Source organism: Salmo salar, chromosome ssa09, assembly GCF_905237065.1.
Source record: "Salmo salar chromosome ssa09, Ssal_v3.1, whole genome shotgun sequence".
Lineage (NCBI taxonomy): Eukaryota > Metazoa > Chordata > Actinopteri > Salmoniformes > Salmonidae > Salmo > Salmo salar.
Window position 1 is genome coordinate 121736838 of NC_059450.1, and position 26522 is coordinate 121763359.

The window sequence follows — 26522 nt, forward strand, 5'->3', positions numbered from 1 at the left end:
TATTGTTGTTATTTTTGCAATAAATAAAACAAATAAGCATTAGGCAACCCTTCTGGTATCTGACGGACTCCACCCATGTGAGCACGCTATAAGCTATTCATACAGACTCACTGTTGACAGATGCCTCCCTTTCCCCTGCCCCGCCTTGTCTGCTCAGGTCACAGTTGCCGGTCATTGGCCACACACACACCCCTCCCCTATCCTTTCGCTTGGTTTGCTGATATGATGATCTCTTTATTCCCTTCAATCAGACTGTTATGCTAAGTGGAAAGTAACACAGCTTGCTGCTCTGAACTCCATTTTCCTCTTGATTCTGATCTTCAGCGGTTGGTTTTCCTTTGTATCTAGGTAGGTTTTACAGATGCCTTCGTTTGTTCTGAACTATTTATGATACTTTTGTTGTAGAGATTACCGCAACGTAAAATTCAGAAACTTGTTTTTGTCATAGCAACAGTTTAAAGAGTTAAATGCATGTACATGGACTGTCAGCCTCCAGTACTTATACTGTTTAATACATATCTGTCTTTTAAAATCCTTTTTCTTCTCCACCACCTACAGGATTGTCAGCCTACTGACTAAGCCATGACCCAAACCAACATGTCCCGTGAGGAGGCCTACACTGCCCTGATGAGGGGGGGTCAAGGAGCTGGACCCTCAGCGGACCAAACATACCCAGCAACTTAGTTCTGATTCGGCGACCAAGCCTTCCCACTGGCCATGAACGCCTGTGGCCAGGTCCTGATGGCTGCCTCATTCACGGCCGAGGCCGTGTGGTGGTGCTGGGCCACGAGGGCTACCTCACCGCCTTTCCTACCCTAGTGGAGAATGCCCTAACCTGGCTGACAGGCTCCTCCTGTGACAGCACTACCGTGGGCGTCCACCAGAGCTGTAAGGCCTTAGCCGACAACCTCAGCCACTCCAGTCTCCAACCCAAGGTGGGGGGCTTCTGCGAGGGCCTGGGAGTGTATGTGACAGATGCGTACTGCGTGGGACCAGAGGTGAAGGAGCTGGTGGGGTTCCTGAAGGTGGGGGGCGGGCTGCTGATTGCTGGTCAGGCGTGTAGCTGGGCGGAGGAACACCCCAAACAGAACACCCTGCTGGGTTTCCCTGGGAACAAGGTTTCCAGCGTGGCTGGCATCTACTTCTCGGAGCACCTTGGGGAGCTGGGTACTCTCCCTGTGCCTCCACAGATCCCTTCCAACTGGCTGGCTGTGGCGTAAGTATTGGGGACTTCATAGAGAGAAGAGAAGGTGGCATATTAATATAGAGATACTGTAGTAAAACGGAAATGTGTACATGGTGTTATTTTGTGCCTCATCACCTCCTAGAACCAGGTGTGAAGAAAATAAAAAGGGTTTTTATTTAACTCCAGAAATCACCTGGTTAAATAAATGTTTAAAAAAAGGGGTTATTTGAGGAATTTTTATGTGTCTTAAGTTCTCTTGTCAAATCATACCTACCCTTTCACTCTCTTTTTCCCTAGGATAGGCAAGGACTTCAAGGATGACCTGGAGTTCCTGCTGGAGGGCGTGACTGAGTTTGATATCCTGGGCGAGTATATTTTCTCAGAGGTGCTGGTACACGGCCCTCTCGCATTCCCCATCGGCACCACAAAGGACGGCAGGGCCTTTCTGGCCGGGGCATACTACGGCCAGGGCCGAGTCATCGTGATCACCCACGAGGGATACTTGGGCCGAGAGCAGATGTCCCCCTTCATGCTCAATGCCGTGCGCTGGTTAGACGAGGGCCGTAACGGCTTGGTAGGCGTCGTGCCCCAGCTTGGCTCCGCCCACACCCTGCTGAGCAAGTCGGGCCTGCCCTGTGAGAAGAGCGGCTTCAGGAAGGAGCTTAGCGCTCACGTCTGCACCTCCTACAGCGACGCCCAGGCCGATGAAATCCAGGACTTTGTGGCCGAGGGCGGGGGTCTGCTGATCGGGGGCCACGCCTGGTACTGGGCCCAGACAAATCCGGGCCACAACACCATGACAGAGTACGCAGGCAACCACATCCTCAACAAGATGGGCCTCAGCCTGATGGCGAACACTCTGGACGCAGGCTGCTACAAGGCACCAGTCCCGGGTCAGACCTGCTCCGAGAGCTTCCACTTCCGCCACCTGCTGCGCCGCTTTGCCAGCCACGTGACCCAGGGCGAGACGCTGACGGAGCATGAGGAGGCGGGTCTGAAGAAGCTTGGCAACGACTGCGCCAATTACCTGCACATGCGGGCGCACGACTGTGCCTCGTACACCTCGGTGGTGGCCATGCTCACTGACGTGCTGAAGGAGACGGGCCTCCCCAGGTGTGCCACAGCTGCCCGGTGATAAGCGCCAAGGACCACCTGCTGCTCAATGTTGGAGCGGAGGTGTACAAGGTGTGCCAGGATCCAGACGCCCTACTGCCTTACCTGATCAAGGACCAGCCCATGATGCCTGCCTTGTCCAATGCCAGGGTTAGGATCAACTGCAATACAGCAGGTCAGTTAGCTCTCATTTGCACTCTAAAATGGAGGATCATGGGTCTAATGGAGATGGTTTAGTCTTGGGAAGCAATATGAAACACCAGGAGTAATGGCTTAGCTAAAACGGGTGCAAGAAAATACCTTTCGCCTTAGCTACTCTGCTTATGTGCAAGCCAATTGGTTAGTGTGGGAATACATGTTTCTAACCATACACTCAATATTATTCTATACAGTTGTGTTTGAATATAACCACTGCTGAACATTGTCTTAGGAGGAGAGGAGTGGCTCAGCACTGGTCTGTACCTTTCCCCTGGGATGAGGACGTACATGGCCATGCCACCACAAATCGTCAACCAGGGCTGGAAGGTATCCATTACTGCTTTTTGTTATGTCTTATCATTCTAAAGTCTATTGAATCAAATAATGTTTTATTTGTTTTGAGATCAAGCCCTTTAGATGTTGATGCAAAATAATTTTGTGGATTGATTGATTGATTGACTGACTGATGCCCCGGTTACCATCAGGTCCAGATAGGCTGTCAGACTGACAACATTGGGAATTCGAACGAGCTGAGGCGAGCGCCAGTGGTTCATGAGCGCTTCCCCATAGACTCCGAGAAGATGCAGGTGTGGAACCTGTGGGGCGGTCTCCTCTATCTCATCGCCCCTCCTCAGACCCAAGTGGAGGGGGTGGAGGTCATCATTCAGGGGGCTGTGCCGGCCCCCTACTACAAGACTGGTAAGTTGGGTGGGTGGGAGAGGGAGGGAGGTGGGGCTCTATGACGCATTTTACACTGTAGTCTTATAATGCAGCCAAGTGATGTATTACAAGGGTGTTACAACTATGAGTTGTTATAACTCACCACGGCTAATAGCAAGTGTTATAATGCGCCAAGTGTGCCATTATTATATGTGCGTGCCTCATAGAAAGTGTTACAGAGAGGGTATTTCAATGAGACTAACCTAGATAAATAACAGGTGAATAAAAGATAATACAAAGTACATACACCATAAAGAGAACAAAGTACATTACTTCATCCAGCCCCCTCATTTACTCATTTACAATATCTCTGTCTGGGAGCCTTTTGACTTCATCCAGGCAAAATGTATCTTTTCACCTCTTTTTTAAAAATGTATTTCCCAGAGTTGTATTCATGTATTCTGATCTGCTATTCATGTATTCCTAATACATAATTGAGTTGCTTCCTGCTCGCTGTTGCCATTTTGAATGTACGATGATGACGGCTGCCACAGATTAAAGAGGAAATGACAGAGCCTTTGTTCTACGTGAAACATCTGTAGAATACAGAGATACACTACGCTTAGAACAGCGATGCTCTCAGATACTGTGTAATTGCAGCTATGTTACTAAAACTGAACTCCCTGCTGTTATGAGAATTGATTTTCAATGTGCTACTCATCATTGTGGTAGGAAATCACACTGTACCAAATGTTTGTCTGGTAATATTCATCTTGAAGGCCATTTAATGTATGTTGCTCACCTATGCTAGGCCGATGGATTTCATGATTGATTATGAAGATGTGCACAGCCTAGTCATAACACTTTGTGAAAATAATAAATTCAGTGAAATGATCCAGGATTTTCCTCCAACCCTTGCCTCTCTCCTCTCTAGGCATGACCACACTTGCAGACTGGGCAGTTCTGCGGACCGCCCCTTCCCCCTGGGCAGAGATGGAGTTTGAGAACGTCATCCTGACCGTCCACTCTGACGTGGTCCGAGGTCTGGACCGGCCTGACCTGGTGGCAGCTCTCTGGGATGACATCATGAGGGGGGTAGCTGACCTGGCCTCCATCCCCGCCAAGTTGCCCCGCAAGGAGCGCTTTGTGGCCGACGTCCAGATTTCCCATGGTCAGCGTCTGTTCCTCTTATTTCTTAGCATGGACAAACTGTCATGACTGGAATTGACTATGGTAGGGGACTAGGGATTGTGGAATTGCTGGATATGAACAGGAAAAAGAGAGATTATCTGAAAAGACATTGACCCAAATATTTCAAAAATGTATTTTGTGTCAGGTAGAACAGTCCCTATACAGTTTCTAAGGGAGCGAGTTGTTGTGCTGTAGAAAACGTGTGGTACGCAAGAGTGACCTACACTCTTAGAAAAAGAGCTTCTATCTAGAACCAAAAAGGGTTCTTCGGCTGTCCTCATAGGAGAACCCTTTTGGTTCCAGGTAGAACCATTTTTGCTTCAATATAGAACCCTATATAGAACCATTTTTTTAAAGAGTATACTGGAGTGGACTGCACAACCTCTGCCCTGCAAGTATCCAGACATTGAGCTGACCCTCTCCCCCCACCCACAGGATTCATGCATGCAGGCTACCCTATCATGATACAATCCTCCTCCGCCCCAGACCTGGTGAACCCTGAGGCAGCCCGCAGCTCGGGCCTGTGGGGAGCAATCCACGAGCTGGGCCACAACCAGCAAAGAGGAGTCTGGGAGTTCCCCTCGCACACCACTGAGTGCACGTGTAACCTGTGGTCCGTGTACGTGCACGAGGAGGTGTTGGGGGTGAAACGGGATCAGGCCCACCCCAGCCTGGTGCTGGCCAACCGACAGAGACGTGTCGAGGAGTACGCTAAAGGGGGCAGGAATCTGACCAGCTGGGTCGTGTGGGTGGCACTGGAGACCTACATGCAGGTGACAGGAGATTCTAGTGATGTATACTGTGTAGTACGCCCTGCTGCAGAGTATGTTGTGCACAAACCCTACAGTTAGTGCTTGTGAAAGACCGATAGGAAAATATAGATGCTTAAAAAAAGTGACTTTATCTCGGGTTGAGTTTGTGTAAGCAGTTTCTCTTTGTCGTCCTCCTTCCCACCAGCTCCAGGACCAGTTTGGCTGGGACGCCTTCAAGAAGGTGTTTGCTGCCTACCACACCATGCAGAACGTACCCAAGGACAACCAGGGAAAGATGAACCTGTATGCTGAGACCTTCTCCCTTACGGTCAATAGGAACCTGGCTCCCTTCTTCAAGGCCTGGGGCTGGCCCATTGAGCCCGCTACAGAGGAAAAGCTCTCTAACATGCCAGTGTGGAGCGACCACCCTATGACCCAGTATGGCTGAACTATAGAGGAGGTCACCCCCTTATATTGGGGGCTCACAGGTCAGGGATTGCTGGTGAAGGGTAGGTACCGTTTGGTGACGGGTTAAGGTAAAGGAGTGGTGACTACGAGTTTGCTGGCCTGGTGTAGATATGCTACTGCAAGAATCATGGTTGTGTCTGCTGTGCAAAGAAATAAATCATTGTAATGGTTTTTGAAGTCATCACGAAGGGCTGGCTGAGGAGTTTGGGGGTCTATTGTTGGCTATAAATGCAGTTGTATATTCTAGTGCACTTCAGAAGAGTCCTTGCAAGTGCCTTATTTATAATAAGTTGGATGTTTTACAGGGACTTTCATTTCAAATGTAGTTACGTGCACAGTAAAGCACCTTATTCTGAAGTCTCATGTGTTTTGATACTGTATACAAAGCTAAAGAAATGTACCTCTTGTTATATACTTTATATTATTCTCACTTATTCCTAGAAAGCATATATAAAGAATAATAAAAGATGTATCTCTCCAAACATAGTTCTTTATTTATCCACTGTAGTTCATGATGTCATTTTCACAGGCTGAAAGACTGATACTGATATGTGAACTGAAGTTTTAGCTCACGTTGCCACTGTCAAATCATGATTAGAAACCCATGAGTGGGAGATACTACTCAGTGTCTCAGTGCACCTGGCAGTTGTTGTGAAACAACTCCCCTACTGGTGCGTTGGAGTACTGCTGCAGGAAACCGTTGAGCTCCAGCAGTGAGCGCTGGTCCACTCGGTTCTGCTCGGTGTTGAGGGCGGTGGCGCCACCGCTACGGACAGGCTCACCATTGTTGTCCACACAGCAGTAGGCGTTCCAGATGTACTCTGGGATATTGACGCGCCGGACGTTGTCCTTGACAATCCAGTTGTCTGTGGAGGGGATGGCGCCCACCAGCACGTAGGCCTGGGTGCACCGGGCCTTGAACAGGTCGGTGAGCTGGGACTCGTGGCGGACCCAGGCGTTCTGGTTGAGCTTGGGGTTCTGGGGCACCACGTTGGTCAGGGTGAAGGTGGCGTTACGACTGGGGACTTGGGGAGGAAAGGAAGGGGGGTGACCGTGTGAGATTAAGAAGGAGAGAGAAAGAGGAGGAATATACTGTAGGTTTAATAATTTGTCATGAGATTAAATAGTAAGTGTTACAAAGTAGCAATGGCATGTTGAGGCCCACTTGGAGTCAACTTTGAGGCAACGTTGTGTGTTTGCTGGGTTGTGTATATAAACTTGGGTTTACCTTGTACTTAACTTTCAGCTCAATAGTTGACCATCACAGTAGTCCACACTGAACTAAGAAACAATTCTAAGAATCCTAACAACATTGGAATTGAAATGTTGTTGCATGAAATATGTTCAAAGCAGAGCCGGTATTGTGGAGTAGACTACCTGCATGGTGTCCATTGGGGTTGAGATGGCCGCGGTCGAAGCCAGAGTGGGTGTAATCCTCATTGAGTGCCTGTCTCTCGCCCAGGTAAACCCCAGGGTGATCTTTCCCCAGCCAGTACCCGTCCTTCATCTCTGAACCCCACGTAAGGTTCACGAGCTGGGAGGGACAGTAAACTGCTGTTACAACCCCAAGCTTCAGAGCAATTCAAACATAAAAGATCATTGATCTTTCTCAACTTTTTAGGCATCTAATAAAAAAAATTCCCCAATTCATTTTGGCGACAATCTGCGTTTTTGAATTTGGGTCACCAACGTAGAGTTATTGATGTGAGTTGTTGAGGAGACTGTCCTATGGCATGTCTGTTTCTAGCCACAGACATCTGCCCTGTTCTCATGACCCACCTGTGGCTCCACAAACCAGCGCTTCTCCCTGCCTCCTCCGTTGCTGGGCTGGAAGCGGTAGGCTGAATACACAGCAATGCGGTGGTTGGTGTCATACAGCGTGGCAAAGTGGTACCTGTTGTAGAAGCGCTGGCACAGGCGGGCAGCGCCGGGGGTGGCAGCACCCCAGCCCGGTACCTTCCCCTGGTAGAAATACTCAACACACTCCGGGATGTCCTCGAAGTTGGCCACCACGTCCCCCTCAACGAGGGACAGGGTTCCAGCCAGGAGAACACACAGAGCTACTGGGACCGACATTATTGGATGGGACGTTCCTACTTCCTAGCTGATTGCTTTCTCCTCGTGTTCTCTGGTCACGACTAGCTGTGTCTATCCACTCACCTGTCCTGCACCAAGCTGTGCCTCTGAAGTAGGGCCCAATGGTTGAACACGTATAGCCCGTTTAACCAGCACTGCCCCTTTTAACCTGCTTTTCCACTTGTTACACTCTCATTTCCTCTATCTCTGCCCACTTGACACTTGAAGGTTACAGGGACTGGATAGATCCAAATGTACATGGTTCTCTCAGGTGGTGTGTATGTGACATAGACCAGCTGTTATGCGTTTGCTGTGTGTACTCTGTTTATCTGCAACTTTTGTAATGCTGTATTTTCGCTGTATTTCATTGGTGGGGAGGAGAACGTTGATGTGAGGAGAACCTGACTTGCTCTGTCAGGCCGTCTGTCTCTCCAGAGTGAGATACAAGGGATATAGTTGGTTTGATATAATGATCGCCGATCGCCAATAGGAAGCCCAGTACTCAGAATTTGGGCACTGAGATTTGTGTATACTGTTTTGTGATTGGAAGGTGTATACAGTACAGTACAGTATGTGTTCATGTTAGTCATCAGTATGATGTCCTTGTGGTGTCATGCCTCCTATACAGGAAGCAGCTGTCTTAACACAAGCAGTCTGCCCTAGGAACAATAACAATCAATACCTATATCAACAAATCTAATTGTATTCATGACATGCGCCGAATACAACTGGTGTTGACTACAGTGAAATGCTTGCTTACGAACCTTTCCCAACAAAGCAGAATTTAAAAATAATAATATTTTTTTAACTACACAAGGAATAAATTCAAATACACAAGAATGGAGTTATATACAGGAAGTACCAGATCAATGTGCAACAAAGCATCCTTCTGTCACGCTCACTATCTTCAAACTCCCTGTCGTAAATAAGCCAAGGCGCAACGTGCATGGAATTCCACATCCTTTAATCGAAGTGAAACCAAAAACAATACAGAAAGGAAATGGAACGTGGCGTTCTGGGCTGCTCACAGGCAGCTACACAAAAACAAGATCCCACAATCACAGGTGGGAAAAGGCTGCCTAAGTATGATTCCCAATCAGAGACAACGATAGACAGCTGCCTCTGATTAGGAACCACACTCGGCCAAAAACAAAGAAACAGACAACATAGAATGCCCACCCCACATCACACCCTGACCTAATCAAATAGAGAAATAAAACTGCTCTCAAAGGTCAGGGCATGACACCTTCACTCATGCTGCCAAACATACCCTCGTAAAACTGACCATCCTACCGATCCTGGACTTCGGTGATGTCACCTATAAAATAGCCTCAAACGCTCTACTCAACAAATTGGATGCAGTCTATCACAGTGCCATCCGTTTTGTCACCAAAGCCCCACACACTACCCACCATTGCGACCTGTACGCTCTCGTTGGTTGGCCCTCGCTTCATACTCGTCGCCAAACCCACTGGCTACAGATTATCTACAAGTCTCTGCTAGGTAAAGCCTCGCCTTATCTCAGCTCACTGGTCACCATAGCAGCACCCACTCGTATCACGCGCTCCAGCAGGTATATCTCACTGGTCACCCCCAAAGACAATTCCTCCTTTGGTCGTCTTTCCTTTCAGTTCTCTGCTGCCAATGACTGGAACGAACTGCAAAAATCTCTGAAGCTGGAGATTCATATCTCCCTCACTAGCTTTAAGCACCAGCTGTCAGAGCAGCTCACAGATCACTGCACCTGTACATAGCCCATCTGTAAACAGCCCATCTGTCTACCTACCTCATCCCCATACTGTATTTATTTATTTATTTATCTTGCTCCTTTGCACCCCAGTATCCCTACTTGCACATTCATCTTCTGCACATCTACCATTCCAGTGTTTTAATTGCTATATTATAATTACTTCGCCACCATGGCCTATTTACTGCCTTAACTCCCTTATCTTACCTCATTTGCTCTCTCTGTATATAGACTTTTTGTTTTCTTTTGTTCTACTGTATTATTGACTATGTGTTTGTTGCACTGCTTTGCTTTATCTTGGCCAGGTCGCAGTTGCAAATGAGAACTTGTTCTCAACTAGGCTACCGGGTTAAATAAAGGTGAAATAAGTTAATACATTTAAAAAAGAGGACAGAGGTATTTGATATAAATAAGTACATGAAGGTAGGGTTAAGTGACACTAGGCATTCAGTATAGATAATAATAAGAATAAAATGAAGAGCACGCTAGCAGCAGCAAATGAGTGTAAAAGTGTGTGTGTATGTGAGTTTGTGCTCTGTGTGTGCTCTGTGTGTGCTCTGTGTGTGCTCTGTGTGTGTGTGGTGTGTGTGTGTGTGTGTGTGTGTGTGTGTGTGTGTGTGTGTGTGTGTGTGTGTGTGTGTGTGTGTGTGTGAGAGAGAGAATGTGTCAGGGTTTTATGTGTGTATATGGTGTGTATATAAAGTCTATTGAGTGTGTTGTGCCAGTGCAAGACAGTCCGTGCAGATCGTCTGGGTACCATTAATTGACTATTTAGCTGAGAAATGAAAATCAGAAATTAGATGGCAACGTACAGTACCAGTCAAACTTCTAAATCAAATCAAATCAAATGTATTTTTATATAGCCCTTCGTACATCAGCTGATATCTCAAAGTGCTGTACAGAAACCCAGCCTAAAACCCCAAACAGCAAGCAAAGCATGTGAAAGAAGCACGGTGGCTAGGAAAAACTCCCTAGGAAAAACTCCCTAGAAAGGCCAAAAACCTAGGAAGAAACCTAGAGAGGAACCAGGCTATGAGGGGTGGCCAGTCCTCTTCTGGCTGTGCAGGGTGGATATTATAACAGAACATGGTCAAGATGTTAAAATGTTAAAATGTTCATAAATGACCAGCATGGTCAAATAATAATAATCATAGTAGTTGTCGAGGGTGCAACAAGCACGTCCGGTGAACAGGTCAGGGTTCCATAGCCGCAGGCAGAACAGTTGAAACTGGAGCAGCAGCACGGCCAGGTGGACTGGGGACAGCAAGGAGTCATCATACCAGGTAGTCCTGAGGCATGGTCCTAGGGCTCAGGTCCTCCGAGAGAAAGAGAGAAAGAGAGAATTAGAGAGAGCATATTTAAATTCACACAGGACACCGGATAAGACAAGAGAAATACTCCAGATGTAACAGACTGACCCTAGCCCCCCGACACATAAACTACTGCAGCATAAATACTGGAGGCTGAGACAAATGACACATACATTTCTCCTTCTGGTCCCAATCTTACGGTAGAGCTTTGATGAAGTAGTCAAAGCCAATGGCTAAGTCTTGGTTGTGTAACGCTAGTCTCATATGTTGGTTTCCCAGGCAAGGGTCAACCTGGCTAGATTCCTGGTCTGGTCCCACCCACTTGGCACACGCGCTCACCCACGAACCCGCCCACGAACCCCAAGAGTCACGAGGGGAAAATACTGCAGATCAGATTAGAGAGATCAAAACCAGGGAGTTAACCAGGCATGGTTTTTCCACAACCGTATGAAGACACTTAAATCATTTGAATATAACCTTGTTAATTCAGATTTACGGTATACGGTACAGTCTTAGATTTCTCATGTATAGTAAGTACTTTGCTTTGGCTGTGCCAACGCAACATCTTTCATGTAAATCATTCACACCATGTTGCATTCAAAGCGGTAACTGGCTGTCATATATTGTGTCTGGTTGCTCCATTCACACAGACACAGTACATTGTAATGGGGGTTGGTGCAGCTCTTAAAGTCTGCCACTAGATGTCAGGTTTGTATCAGATGTATGGGGTGTTTAGGGAGGCCTGGCTATGTGTCCCATCATGGTACAACATTCCAGAATGCAGGCAATACCAGTACCAATTTCTACCCGCATATTTATCCACTAGGCATTGTTGTAGAATTGAAATGTGCTACATCTCAAAAGTGTAGATTTATTGTCTCGAGGATTCGGGTTTTCCAGGAAAGCAAGCGCACGGAACACACGGGCTGATGTTTGCCAGGCATTCATTTGCCGCTATAAAGCATGAATGACAAGTGAACGCGATTAAAGCTTAATAATGACAACTGTTTCTAACAACCCAGTCGTTAATTTGTCAAGACTGCCTTTCTGGATGTGAATAGGCTTTTCGTGACTCGTGACTCACAGGCCTACATTGACATTGATCCTGGTCGCTCAATTGATTGGCCCATTCCTTTTTTAATTGCCTGTTGTCACTAATCACAAGGATTATGGGTAAATAATGCTTATGGATCAGACAGGTTATTACTTTAGTAGTTGTCTGTGTGGACGCCAATGTTTTGTTCAGAAGTACTGCTATCCTAGTAAGTTGCAAGCCATTGTTATGTATACTGTATAGTAAAATGTGTGTATAGTTAAGTGTGTAGGACAGTACCGGCCACTGACTGTGCTTAGTTTTTTACATTTTAGTCATTTAGCAGACGCGCTTATCCAGAGCAACTTACAGTAGGGAGTGCATACATTTTAATACTTTTTTCATACTGGTCCCCCGTGGGAATCGAACCCACAACCCTGGGGCTGCAAGCTCCATGCTCTACCAACTGAGCTGCTTGAGTGTTCCAAATCTTGAGCCCTTTCCACAAATTCCCATCTATCTACCTGTCTGCTAGGTTACTGCTGGACCTACAGTAGGCCATAGCTGGACTGAGTAAATCATTCAGAGCACTGTCTAAGTTCCTAATGTCCCAATGACTTGAGGAGACAAAAGGTGAGATGGCATTCCAGACTATTCTTTAAGCCTTATCAGCCTTAGACCAGACAGACAGAATAAAATAGGTAGCCTACATTTTAGGCACCCCCAATACCCCATTGCACCCCCTTCATTTCCCTCTTCTTTCCTAACGTCAATTCATTTAAGATGTATTCATACATTTCCAATATATTTATGTATGAGTCCTCCCTCCCTCCACACACCCCATTACTGTAATCCATCACTGTTCCATCATCCACCATGCAAACAGCCCCAGAGTTACCATGGCAACCACCCTGGGCCCAGCTATGCGCAGCTCTTCTCTGATTGGCTGGCACAGAGGCAGTCTGAGCCTGTCTGGTAGATGTGGTAATTGGCTGGGAGTCTCACCCCCCCCCCCCCACCCCCTTTCACATACAGATACACACAAACACAAAACATGCATACAGTACTATAAACACACACACACAAAAGCTTCACAGACATCCTTAGAGATGGAAGAGGGAGACAAGGGGTCAGAATAACGTGGGTAGGAAGAGAGGGGAATAGGCTAGTAGTAGTCTGTTTGTTGGATGGGTGGGGAGTTGGAGGGATTTACAGAATTTGGGATAAGGTGGAAGTGGGAATTTTGCCAAGGAACGGATGGAAGAATCAGTATCCAAGAATATATGTATTTTTTATCTACACATTTTCCCCAAGGAAAAGAGTGTGCGCTAGTGATGATTCTGGCTTCTGGAAGGTGAAGAATGGAATTCAGGATTTGTTTCACTTGCCAGGTCTCCAGGACTACAGTATGATAGATGCCTATTCTCCAGTATATCACATACAAACATTGTAGCTCAAAGAGAACCTGTTTACTTTCAAGCCATAAGAGGTTCAAGTAATGCAATCATATTTTGGTAGATCATTATATTTTGGGGAGAAAAGTGCCCACATGTGGGTTTATGGATCCAAGCTTCAAACCATCTATATTGTAAGTAACATATTTATGACACTTAACACATAATGGAATGAATTTTCAGCTTCTCACGTTTTCCTCAGAAATACACAAACATTGCTGAATTGGTGGGTGTTCAGAGGCTCCACACAGACACACACCACAGCAGACATTTTCAGGATTTACAACTTTTATTTATGATTGTTTGTAAATGAAAAAAGAAGTCAGGAGAGAAAAATTTGGAAAAATTGGGTGCCTCGAGAAAGACAGATGAATTTACAGTGAATGAATGACAGCTATGCAGTTGCAGTCAATATTTCAAAGCGTTCCCAGGTAGAGAAGGAAAAAACAACCCACGTGTCCAGGAAGATTTGATCTCCATCAGGGTAAATACTAACAAATTCATTTTATCCAGTGTTTCTTTTTTTCCAACAGACAGTTACAAGAAAGGAAAATGTGCACACACACACACACACACACAGGAATTTCTTATTTGGGTAATAAAAAGTGCAAGCAAGATCACAGCACAATAATTTACAAGAGGGCCAAAATCCTGCTTCGTTTGAGGACTGGCCAATAAACTTTCCTTTCTAATCCCACCCCCAATCTAAAGATGGGGAGGGAGTGAAGGATGCTGAGACGGAACAGGACAGATCACTGGGTGACCACCTATCTTTCAGCTCAGTCTCTGGGGGGGGGGTCAAAGGTCATATCTGAGCTAGAGTCACCCCTCTTTCTGCAACTGCATCCTCTCAGAGAGTACAATCAAAGTAGTTTGACTCCACCACATCCTCATAAGTGCCAGGAATAAATTCAGAAGTAAAGGCTTATTATCAGTAAACACTTTGATATCAGTTCACCTCACCCACACAGAATCACATGTCATCCGCTGGCTATTACCTCAGTACCGGCTCTGAACACAACTCTGATTGGATATTGGTGGGAAACTTAAATAAAAGGATGAAACAGTAATGTTGTGAAGGTTTTCACATTGTCCATTTAATGGACAGACTCCTCAAAAGACAATCTATCATGACACGTTGCACTTATCACAATCAAGTGGCCCCAAAGTCAATGACATTCTGTCACTCTGGCCGATCCTAGATCTGTGTGATGTCTTGCCAACTCTAAGGGTCATTGTCATGCGACAGCACAAACAGATCTGGGATCAGGCTACTGTCACTCGGGGCCAACCGCAGTAGCAAGGACTGAGGCCTCAGCAGTACCCATTCTAACACAGTACACTAGTGTTAACTGTAGTCTTGGATGTATCGGCATGCAGCTTGTGTCATGGAGAGGAAGTTTGAAAAATAATAACCGTCTTTTGACTGTTTGTTTGTTTTTCTATGACCTCATTATTAGATTAAAGAGACACTGGGTGCATCCCAAATGGGACCCTATTCCCTATGTGGTGCACTATTTTTCCACCAGAGCCCTATGGCCACTGTTCAAAATAGTGCACTACAAAGAGCAAAGGGTGTAATTTGGAACAGAACCACTGACAGACAGCGCCTTTAAGTCTGCCTGTGTGTCTCTCTCTCCCCCCCTCTCTCTCTCTCTTTCACACACACACACACACACAGACACACACACGTACACACACATGCCAAACAAACACACTGTGCAAAATGTTTGAAGTACAAAAACATCAACAAAAACAAATAAGAGAACAATTCTGAGAGAGAAGAGGTAAAAACATCCCTAGTTATTTGAGAGAAAAATAAATAAAGTAGATATCAAAATATGAAATCGAGATCATTTCTGGTATCACATGGCTAAAATTATGGTACATACATTTTGGGTAGCGCAGGTAGTAACCTTTTCCCCAACATGGCTGTGTGTGTTGGATCATACCATAGTAGAATATAAACACATACATTTGAAGAGTAGAGACGTTCCAAATATGGAGGCAAATATGATAACCACTTTTAAGTGCATTAAAATAGACAGAAATTGTATTTTTTAGTTCATATTTCGATGTGCACTGAGAGACGGTGAATTATGAAATTGCAATTAGTCTTTTTGATAGACGGAGAGAGTGACAATCTATTTACAGCAAAATGCCTCCCAACTTAAAGCTCTAGAAAGAGGAATCATTGGACCAATCAAAGTTGCAGCGTGATGCAATAGTCCAGTCAGATAGGCCACTGGGGGAGGGGACTTTGGGTTGAAAAAAAGACTTGTCTCAGTGCAAGCTCACAAACACATGCTGGCATCCCAGTTAGTAGAAGTCCTCTGCTTTTAGCTTACTCTTTGAAAGCACATTATATTACAAGGTCCTAGCACGCAAAGCAGTCTTGCAGATAGTAAAGCGCTCATTCTACTAGTTTTGATGACTTTTCACAAAAATGAGTTATCCTTCGAGAAAAAACAAGGGCTCGGAAGAGAGAAACGGCGCAAGCTGGCTTGAATTCGTTTGGTCCAACAGAAAACATAATACAGTAAGTCATGGTGGTGTTTCTAGGAATCAGAATCATCAGAAGCCCCTCCCCTTCCTGCTCCCCGACCCTGCCATAGGTCCTGCCTAGCACCTGGTTGGCTACGGTTGGCTCTCACTTCCACGCAGTTTTAGGAGGGCACATTTACCCTCACACACACACACACACACACACACACACACACACATACAGATGGACACACACACACACACACTCAACTTTACCCAAATGGGTCACAAACACATTATTGCGAATTAAGTGTGCTTTCTTAAATACATTTTATCCTTAAAATATCTTTAAAAACTATAATGTTAACACCATGCAAATAAAGTAAAAAAAAATGATATTTGGGCCCTGTATTTTTGACAAGGCCAGACATTAAAATCTGCATTGTCCACACTTAAAACATACCTACATTCTTGCTACACACACAGCCAAAACACACCAAGCTCCACCAAAGTCATAGCAGTCTCATGTTGGCTTTTTCAGTTGGTTTTTTTGAAGGAAATGAAGGTAACAAGAAGTTCATAGTTGGGGAAAACGTTTGCTCCAATTCATTCTTTTTTTGGACACACAATTTGATCTAAGTGGCTGATGGCAGAGTGACAACCTCTTCACTCCCTCTCCTCTGTAAATGTCATCAAGCCACAATAGCTCTGGGCGATGGTATCAATCCCAGAGTACTTCACCGTCAAAGGCTTTGAGTGGAGGCGCCATGTGGGAGGAAGGGGGCGGGGCTGCAGTTGCTTTAAACCTAACGAGGAGACTAGGCGTCACTACGGCCTGACTCTCCCTCTCCGTGTGTACTCCACTGCCAGGGCCACGGCCGAACTATGGGAGTATAGGGCCACAGTGGCAGCTGATGCTCGTTAGGGCTCCTCTAAGGACCCTTCACAGGGGAGAAAGTGCCCTTATGGGCTGCTGATAAACAGCTCTTCGGAGACAGATGGTGAGGGCCCAGTTAGACATTTGATGATCAGATGCTCTCCCTGATGCTGCTGGGGTAGAAGGTGGTTCGTCCTGGGCAGAGGTGCCAGAGGTGCCAGAGGTGGAGGGGACTCCAGTGGCAGGTGGCTGGGCCTCAGCAGGGACAGGCTGGGGGAGACCTGGATGGAGCATGGTTCACCCTGGGAAGTAGGTGCTTCCATTGACGTTAAAACAGCTGGGGCGGGGAGACCTGACGACAGGAGAGATGGACTGTTGTCGTTTCATAGAGGAACTGCAGGGGGTTGGGGGCGTCTTCTCACATTGTAGTTGGTCCGGTTGCCATGTTTGGGAGGGGGTGGGGGTGGGGGGGGGCGTGGTAGATTAGGTCAGGGTGATGTAGGCTGAGGCCTTCTCTTTAAGCTGCCGCAGACACAGATGGCAACTCCAGCTCCCTGGAAGATCAACAGTTCACAAGTTCACTGGTTACTGGAAAGCCCAAGGATTAAGCCTAGCAGACTAAATGAACACTGTGAATTGAACACTGGCTGACTGTTGCGAGTGCAACACCACGTTCTATGGTCGAACAGCGTGGGAGATTTGCAATCTCTTAGCCATGTCAAGTGGACATGCTGATGACACAAGCATTCAGCACATGCACTTTCCCCTTATAATTCACCAACTGTATAAGTCACATTATGAACCCAGCCATTGCATGGTCATCAATTATAGACAATATGCCGGCCTAGGTATACTATACTGTATCCTATAGGACTACACTAGGCCTATATCCTCCACATATCCGGTAGTGTACCTACCCTCTGGGGGCTCCGCCATAGGGGGGCTCAGGCAGTACATATGGTAACCTCTGTCACAGTCATCACAGAATAGTAACTGATCCTGGAACAAGGAAACACACAAACACAAATAATGTTATGACATTATCAATCAAATATAGGAGCAAATATGTATCTGTAATGTTTAACCAGATTAACACACTACACCTACCACACATAGGCCCAGATTCGTTGCGCGTTTGCACCCATTTTTCAGTGTGGTATTAACCTTCACTTTACCCTTTTGATCTGTCCCCAATATTGAATTCCCTGTTGTAAAAACAGGTGCCACTGGGTGTTACTCATACTGGAGGAGGAGAGTCCAGGCGAGCGTGTGTTGGGGTAAATGGAGAGTGGGATATACACTAAACAAAAATATAAAGTGTTGGTCCCATGTTTCATGAGCTGAAATAAAAGATCCCAGAAATGTTCCATACGCACAAAAAGCTGATTTCTCTGCACAAATTGGTTTACATCCCTGATAGTGAGCATTTCTCCTTTGCCAAGATAATCCATCCACCTGACAGGTGTGGCAAATCAAGAAGCTGATTAAACAGCATGATCATTACACAGGTGCACCTTGTGCTGGGGACAATAAAAAAGCCACTCTAAAATGTGCAGTTTTGTCACAACACAATGCCACAGCAATTGGCATGTTGAATGCAGGAATGTCGACCAGAGCTGTTGCCGGAGAATAACATTTTCATTTCTACCATAAGCCGCCTCCAACGTCGTTTTTTGGGGCAGTACGTCCAACCGGCCTCACATCCGCGGACCACGTGTATTGCGTCGTGTTGATGAGCGGTTTGTTGATGTCAATGTTGTGAACAGAGTGCCCCATGGCGGCAGTGGGGTGACGCTATGGGCAGACATAAGCTACGGACAGAATTGCATTTTATGGATGGCAATTTGAATGCACAGAGTTTCTGTGACGAGATCCTGAGGCCCATTGTCGTGCCATTCATCCGCCGCCATCACCTCATGTTTCAGCATGATAATGCACAGCCCCATGTCGCAAGGATCTGTACACAATTCCTGGAAAATGTCCCAGTTCTTCCATGGCCTGCATACTCACCAGACTTGTCACCCAACAAGCATGTTTGGGATGCTCTGGATCGTTGTGTACGACAGCGTGTTCCGCCAACATCCAGCAACTTCACACAACCATTGAAGAGGAGTGGGACAACATTCCACAGGCCACAATCAACAGCCTGATCAACTCTATGCGAAGGAGAGGTGTCGCGCTGCATGAGGCAAATGGTGATTTTCTGATCCACCCCCCTACCTTTTTTTATGGTATCTGTTACCAACAGATGCATATCAGTATTCCCAGTCATGTGAAATCCATAGATTAGGACCTAATGAATTCCTTTCAATTGACTGATTTCCTTATATGAACTGTAACTCAGTAAAGTCTTGGAAATTGTTGCATGTTGCGTTTATATTTTTGTTCAGTATAGATGTTTTGGGAGTATGAAGGGGTGTGTTTGCGCGTGCGTGCTTGTGTGTGTGTGCGCACGCGTGCGTGTAGCGCTCACGTCATTCTCGGAGGTGCCACACAAGCTGCAGGACTTGCACTCGATACACTGCCAGCGGTAGGTCCGTACTGCTGCCGTCATGTTGACTGTGAACTGCAGGCAGGACGGGTGACCTGGGGACACAGAGAACGACACACACACACGCTCTTCCTGTTACTCCTTATCATCATCATCATCATGTTAGGCGTGTTTCCATAACTCTAAAACATAATAACGGCTGTGCAATAATTACTCTTTTAAAACCAACTAAAAAACTAGAGTCCATAGGAGTGTCTGTCTGACCGTACCTGAGCGTCCACAGTCGGCACAGGAGATGAGGTCCTCGGGACAGCCGGTCTTCTTGGAGCCGCCCAGGCAGAAGTCACAGTAGCCGTTAGGGATGACCGACCCGTCTGCAGCTTTCTTAGCTGAAATCACACAGGTGGAACGGCTACATACGATAGAGCTCTTTCCATAACAAACGTTCTCTTACAGAAAAGCTGCATATTACTCTTATATTCTATGCTCTATTTTTTGATCCAGCATTTGTATGAAGCTCCATTGAGCACAGACCTAGAGCACTGAGTCTATGGCTGTGGTCTGTGGTTACTGATGACCTGCTACTGAAGCTGGTGTAGAGCTGAGGACTCAACAGGCTTAGAACTAGACTGATGTCGGAGGAACATCGCTGGTTTGGAGAGGGAAAGAGGAAGATAGAGAGAGAGAGAGAAAGCAATACCGAGGGAAAGAGGCAGAGACAGGAAACATTGAGTGAGATGGCGAATATGAGACTTCCAGCCAGCCAGACTGCAGAGCATCCCAGCTGGATAAGACTCTCCCTCCTCCATATGTTGGTTTTGGTAAAAGCCTGGAACTCGCCAGCTCGTGCTCAGCCAGGGAAGGGAGGAGGAAGACGAGGAGGGAAATCCATTGGGAGGCCCAGGGGTCTGTTTAATATTGTCAAAGGAGTGGTGGGGGGGCTGGTACAGACCTGCTGTGCGTCAAGCGGCAGGTGCGCGGTGGGAAGCCATTTTAGAATAACCATTAAAGGAGAAGAAAGTCTCCCTGCATGCATCCTCTCGGTCTCACTGACTGCAGTCGATTGCATAATACCTTTAATAGATCTGATCACGTAACCAGGACAGTCTATTTGTATATGTCCTTTTTTCCTGTATTAAGATGTAATGCAATGGACAGGAACATCACAATGACTCACCAGTGGCGCATGTAAGACAGATGAAGACAAACCGACATACAGTATACTAGACAACACACACAGGAATTCATCTGGAATACATGAACCCACACGCACACACAGCAGTGTTCATGGTGGAGTAATCAGTGGCTGTGTGGTGTGTGATTTGGAGAGCCAGGGCCCTCATTAATCCAGCACAGGGTGGATTGTGGCTGGGGGAGGGGTGGAGGGGAGATTGAGTTTTCTACTCCAGAGGGCTGGTCTATAATCCCTAGAAAAAAAAGGAAAAAAAAACTGATCAGAATGGGGGGGTAGCAGAAAATAGGAGAGGAGCTGTCCATGGTACCAGCGCAGCAGCCAGCCAGGCAGCTCTGTACTGGATTGTATAATGTTGAGCAGGTGTTGTACAGTGGAGTGGTACATTACGTACAATCAGGGGACTGTGGCAAACATGCCACTATCCCCATGTTCCTCTACAACACTTGCCACTTGGGCACAGAGGTATGTATGGACTACATACAATATGTACATATTTTATGCATGTAGGTTAATTCATTAAATATGTCACTTTGAGTTTAAGAAACAAAAAAAAGCCTTTGGCTCTCTATGTCTTTTATTTCAACAGACTACCGCTGACTCTGCTTTACCACTGTCCCTGATGGGCAAAACTGTATATACACACACAGTTACATAAAAATATATGCCAAACGGCACATACTACAAACAGTGCTGCTCTCGGGCTCTGCAGACCGTGAGGCTATGAGGACCCTTGAGAGTGAATCAGCAAGCCCTGACACATCTGTGAGTGAGAAGGCTGCCCGCTGGCCTGCCTGCTCAGAAAGGAAAGCCCATCGATGATTAAATGCCTGTGGCCATGCTTAAAGTCTGAGACGCTAACCTAAGGTAGTATATCCTTGAGACGGACAGAGAGAAAGAGAGAGAGGGATTGAAAAAGAGAGCGAGAGAGGGGAGGGAGACGGAGAAAGCGAGGGTGGGAGGGAGAGGCAAGACAGCAAAGCGAGAGGAAGAGCGAGACAGAGACATACAGACCAAACCAGACAGAGAGACAGAGACATACAGACCAAACCAGACAGAGAGACAGACAGGCAGACAGACAAAGAACATGTGCGAGAGCAGTAGCACGTTCCTGAGGTTGTCAAGGGTGATACACACCTCCCTCCCTCCGTCTCAACTCCAGCTCCACCTTTCCTGTAACACCCCTCCAATTACTGGGAGAATACAGGCAGAACAGCACACTTCACAGCTTTTAAGTGTGTCTCGGAACCCACTGGGAATTAGGGGAGAGAGATGAATCCTCAAACACCCCCCCTCATATCTCCCCCCTCCCTTCCGTTCCCTTCTCTCGCTTTCTCTCCCCCTATCTCTCTCCCCTCTCTTCGCCTACCTATCTCTCTCTCTAAGTATAAGCCTCTCTACCCCTCTTCCTCTCCCCTCTCTCTATCCCCTCTCTCTTCCTCTTTTCCAATCTCTCACTCTCCCGATCTCTCTCCAACTCTCTCTCTCTCTCTCTCTCTCTCTCTCTCTCTCTCACACACCGCGCTCTCCTTTTTCTCTCCAACTCACTCTCCCTTTCTCACTCCCTCATTCTCAATACAGCCTACTGCTGGAGTTTTCACAATCTCATTCTAGCACAATCTCTAGCCTAAGAGCCATACCGCACTGGCTGGTCGATAAAGTGGCCACAGCCTTATCGAATTAGCACTTCCGCAGGAATACCCACAAGCACCTGTTGCCTGTTCTCACTTTCTCTATGTTTCTCACTCTCCTCCACACTTTCATTCCTTCTTTTGCTCTCTCACCCATGTCTATTCACTCTGTTTTCTGAACATACAATGAACATAAACCTATTCACACAGGTCCAAACATACAGCACAATGAACATAACCCTATTCACACAGGTCCAAACTTACAGCACAATGAACATAAACCTATTCACACAGGTCCAAACATACAGCCCAATGAGCTGAAACTCATACACAGGGCCAACTATTAGATAGCTTAGCTTAGTTAGTGTGGTTTTGCACCTGACAATAAAACAGGGTTTCACTAAAGGAATCCTACTAGTCTAGGGTTAACCAGTGATGATGCTGTCCATGATGTCACTTTGAACAGACCATACAAACAGGGACACAGATCAGCTCCTAGTCTCACCTGCACACTGCCTTCCCCACAACACAAAACACATTCCAGCATGGCAGGGGAGCAAATAGAACAGAAGAGGAGAGAGGAGGAGGAGAGGAAGAGGGGACAGGAATAGGAAGAGGGGAGAGGAAGATGAGGAGGAAGAGGAGAGAGGAAGACGAGGAAAGAGGAAGATGAGGAAAGAGGAAGATGAGGAGGATGGAGGAAAAGGAGGAGGAAGAGGGGAGAGAGGAAGATGAGAGAGAAAGATGAGGAGGAAAAGGGGAGAGGAAGATGAGAGGAAGATGAGGAGGAAGATGAGGAGGAAGAGGAGAGAGAAAGATGAGGAGTAAGAGGGAGAGGGGAGAGGAGGAGGAAGATGAGAGGAAGATGAGGAGGAAGAGGAGAGAGGAAGATGAGGAGAAAGAGGAGAGGAAGATGAGGAGGAAGAGGAGAGAGGAAGATGAGGAGAAAGAGGAGAGGAAGATGAGGAGGAAGAGGAGAGAGGAAGATGAGGAGGAAGAGGGGAGAGGAAGAGGAGAGGAAGATGATGAGGAAGAGGAGAGAGGAAGGGCAGAACACGAAGAGGAGAGGGAAGTGAAGACATGGCTGCTGCTGTGTCAAAGCATCAGGTTGAAAACGCACACTCTGCACTCCTGTCGCCAGGCTGCTTAATGAGGCGAGCACCACACCAGGACACACATACACACACATACAGATACACACTAATATAATGTATACATACACTCACATTCACAGACAATACACGCACACACGCACAAGCACACACCGAGACAAACGCACGCACAAACACACAAGATTTATAGCCAGCACGTCTTTGCATAATAACTTTTAAAGGCTTGTTCCACTCCCAACCCCCACCCCCTCTCTTTAACGTGACGAATGAGAGTCCCTTTGCCCCCAATCCATCCTTCAGTATCAGCTCTCATCCAATGCATACACACACTAGGGCTGTGACGGTCATGGCATTTTGGATGACAGTTATAGTTTTTTTGTTTTCCACACATTTTCTCCTCTCCTCTGCTATACCCTATGAAAGTCCCGTACTGTTTTTGAATGGGTGTCAAGCTTATATCATCAAATTCATGAAAACAGGGTCATTTAAGATATGTACAATTATATTTGTATTCATCGATTAAGGTTTTCGAGTATAAAAAAAAACACAATCAAAAACCTTCATGACAGGCATCAGGTAGAAGTAAATTAATACACGAGTATGAATATAATTGTACATTTACACTACCGTTCAAAAGTTTGGGGTCACTTAGAAATGTCCTTGTTTTTGAAAGAAAAGCCAATTTTCTGTTCATTAAAATAACATAAAATTGATCAGAAATACAGTGTAGACATTGTTAATGTTGTAAATGACTGTTGTTGCTGGAAATGGCAGATTTTTTATGGAATATCAACATAGGCGTACAGAGGCCCATTATCAGCAACCATCACTCCTGTGTTCCAATGGCACGTTGTGTTAGCTAATCCAAGTTTATCATTTTAAAAGGCTAATTGATCATTAGAAAACCCTTTTGCAATTATCTTAGCAAAGCTGAAAACTGTTGTTCTGATTTTAAAGAAGCAATAAAACTGGCCTCCTTTAGACTAGTTGAGTATCTGGAGCATCAGCATTTGTGGGTTCGATTACAGGCTCAAAATGGCCAGAAACAAACAACTTTCTTCTGAAACTCGTCAGTCTATTCTTGTTCTGAGAAATTAAGGCTATTCTATGTGGGGAATTGCCAAGAAACTGAAGATCTCGTACAATGCTGTGTACTACTCCCTTCACAGAACAGCGCAAACTGGCTCTAACCAGAACAGAAAGAGGAGTGGGAGGCCCCGGTGCACAACTGAGCAAGAGTACAAGTACATTAGAGTGTTTAGTTTGTGAAAAAGACGCCTCACAAGTACTCAACAGGCAGCTTCATTAAATAGTACCCGCAAAACACCAGTCTCAATGTCCACAGTGAAGAGGCGAATCCGGGATGCTGGCCTTCTAGGCAGAATTGCAAAGAAAAAGCCATATCTCAGACTGGCCAATAAAAAGAAAAGATTAAGATGAGCAAAAGAACACAGACACTGGACAGAGGAACTCTGCCTAGAAGGCCAGCATCCCGGAGTCGCCTCTTCACTGTGGACGTTGAGACTGGTGTTTTGCGGGTACTATTTAATTTGCGCTGTTCTGTGAAGGGAGTAATACACAGCGTTGTACAAGATCTTCAGTTTCTTGGCAATTTCATGCATGGAATAGCCTTCATTTCTCAGAACAAGAATAGACTGACGAGTTTCAGAAGAAAGTTATTTGTTTCTGGCCATTTTGAACCTGTAATCAAACCCACAAATGCTGATGCTCCAGATACTCAACTAGTCTAAAGAAGGCTAGTTTTATTGCTTCTTTCAATCAGGACAACAGTTTTCCGCTGTGCTAAAATAATTGCAAAAGGGTTTTCTAATGATCAATTAGCCTTTTAAAATGATAAACTTGGATTAGCTAACACAACGTGCCATTGGAACACAGGAGTGATGGTTGCTGATAATGGGCCTCTGTACGCCTTTGTCGATATTCCATAAAAAAAATCTGCCGTTTCCAGCTACAATGGTCATTTACAACATTAACAATGTCTACACTGTATTTCTGATCAACTTGATGTTATTTTAAAATGGACAAAATATGTGCTTTTCTTTAAAAAACAAGGACATTTCTAAGCGACCCCAAACTTTTGAACGGTAGTGTACCTTAAATGGCAACGTTTTCATGAGTTTGATGATATAAGCTTGAGCTGGGCAACCGTAGACTTGTTTGATATAACACCTTGCTTATTTCAGCAGGGAGCAACAAAGTTTCATCACGTTGTAGTCCATGTTACAGCAGAAATGCCCGGCCGTCCAGTCTTCAGTAAGCAGTTATAAAAAATAAAAAAAAAGTTCATGACGGTTCCTTTATTTTCATGATGATCATCATCCATAACTGTGGCGCTAACACACACACACACACGCGCGCACACACACACGCGCACACACACACACACACACACACACACACACACACACACACACACACACACACACACACACACACACACACACACACACACACACACACACACAGAGAGACAATGGATCCAGTATTATGCAGGGAGAGAGACCGAGTCAGTCAGACGAAAAGTGTCAGTCACAGATGAGATATCTCATGAGGAACGTTTCCTCTTTCTCATCCTGTCTGTGCTTCTCTCTTTCACAGAGGAAATTAGATTTTTTTTTCTGCAATCGTCTATTGTCACACAAATACCTACACCATCTGTCTCCACCTCCTTCTTCCACTCTCTATCTCTTCCTCGCTATTAAACACACATGCACACACACACACACAAACACACCAGCAAGATGCAATGCAATATAATGCTCGTTTCTCTTCCCTGTCCAGTCAGCAGGTTGCGTAAGTCCCAGTGCATTGTGGGTCTGAAACAGAATGACATTGAAAGCGAGAGGACGGTGGAGATTTTGGTGCATAATAAAACTTGATCTTTGGCTGCACTGTAATCACACTGACCTGCACACGCTATGGGGCAGCAGGTAGCCTACTGGTTAGAGCGTTGGACTAGTAACTGAAAGGTTTTAAGATCGAATCCCTGAGCCGACAAGATAAAAATCTGTTGTTCTGCCCATGAACAAGGCAGTTAACCCAGTAAGCTAGGCTGTCATTGTAAATAAGAATTTGTTCTTAACTGACTTGCCAGGTAAATTTTTTTATGTCAGCCTCTGTGGCAGCATAAGAGGCTCCCTCTGTCTGTAGGAAATACACAAACAATACATACAAATGTATTTATATATACAGTACCAGTCAAAAGTTTGGACACACCTTCTCATTCAAGGGTTTTTCTTTATTTGACCTATTTTCTGCATGTGTGGTTCCCACTGTGAAGCATGGAGGAGGTGGTGTGATTGTATGGGGATGCTTTGCTGGTGACACTATCAGTGATTTATTTAGAATTCAAGGCACACTTAACCAGCATGGCTACCACAGCATTCTGCAGCGATACACCATCCCATCTGGTTTGCCCTTAGTGGGATTATCATTTGTTTTTCAACATGACAATGACTCAACACACCTCCAGGCTGTGTAAGGGCTGTTTGACCAATGGTCATAGTTTTGATGTCTTCACTGTTAT

General features: G+C 45.9%; 3 protein-coding genes across 3 annotated transcripts in view; 1 reads left to right on the forward strand and 2 right to left on the reverse strand.

Annotated features, from left to right (window-relative positions):
- Positions 1–738: 738 nt before the first annotated feature.
- LOC106592294 (TRPM8 channel-associated factor homolog) lies at positions 739–6050 on the forward strand. The gene is given in 8 exon segments (XM_014183620.2): positions 739–1216; positions 1484–2289; positions 2292–2474; positions 2730–2824; positions 2983–3196; positions 4092–4328; positions 4784–5121; positions 5306–6050. Coding segments are annotated over 7 exon segments (1896 nt in total). The 5' UTR covers positions 739–1216; positions 1484–1703; the 3' UTR covers positions 5549–6050.
- LOC106612734 (endonuclease domain-containing 1 protein) lies at positions 6039–7785 on the reverse strand. Its single transcript, XM_014214192.2, has 3 exons — positions 7348–7785; positions 6946–7102; positions 6039–6593 (listed from the first exon to the last, which is right to left on the reverse strand). The coding sequence occupies exons 1-3, from the start codon at positions 7642–7644 to the stop codon at positions 6199–6201; spliced, it is 849 nt and encodes a 282-aa protein (XP_014069667.2). The 5' UTR covers positions 7645–7785; the 3' UTR covers positions 6039–6198.
- Positions 7786–17009: 9224 nt separating this feature from the next.
- The window catches only part of LOC106612626 (D4, zinc and double PHD fingers family 1), a 47093-nt gene continuing 37580 nt past the window's right edge, over positions 17010–26522 (reverse strand). Inside the window, exons 9-12 of the mRNA XM_014213966.2 lie at positions 19310–19429; positions 19023–19135; positions 17467–17548; positions 17010–17103 (exon numbers count right to left, since the gene is read on the reverse strand). Of these exons, the coding sequence (XP_014069441.2) occupies positions 17033–17103; positions 17467–17548; positions 19023–19135; positions 19310–19429 (386 nt within the window). The 3' untranslated portion in view covers positions 17010–17032. The remainder of the gene's footprint in view (positions 17104–17466; positions 17549–19022; positions 19136–19309; positions 19430–26522) is intronic.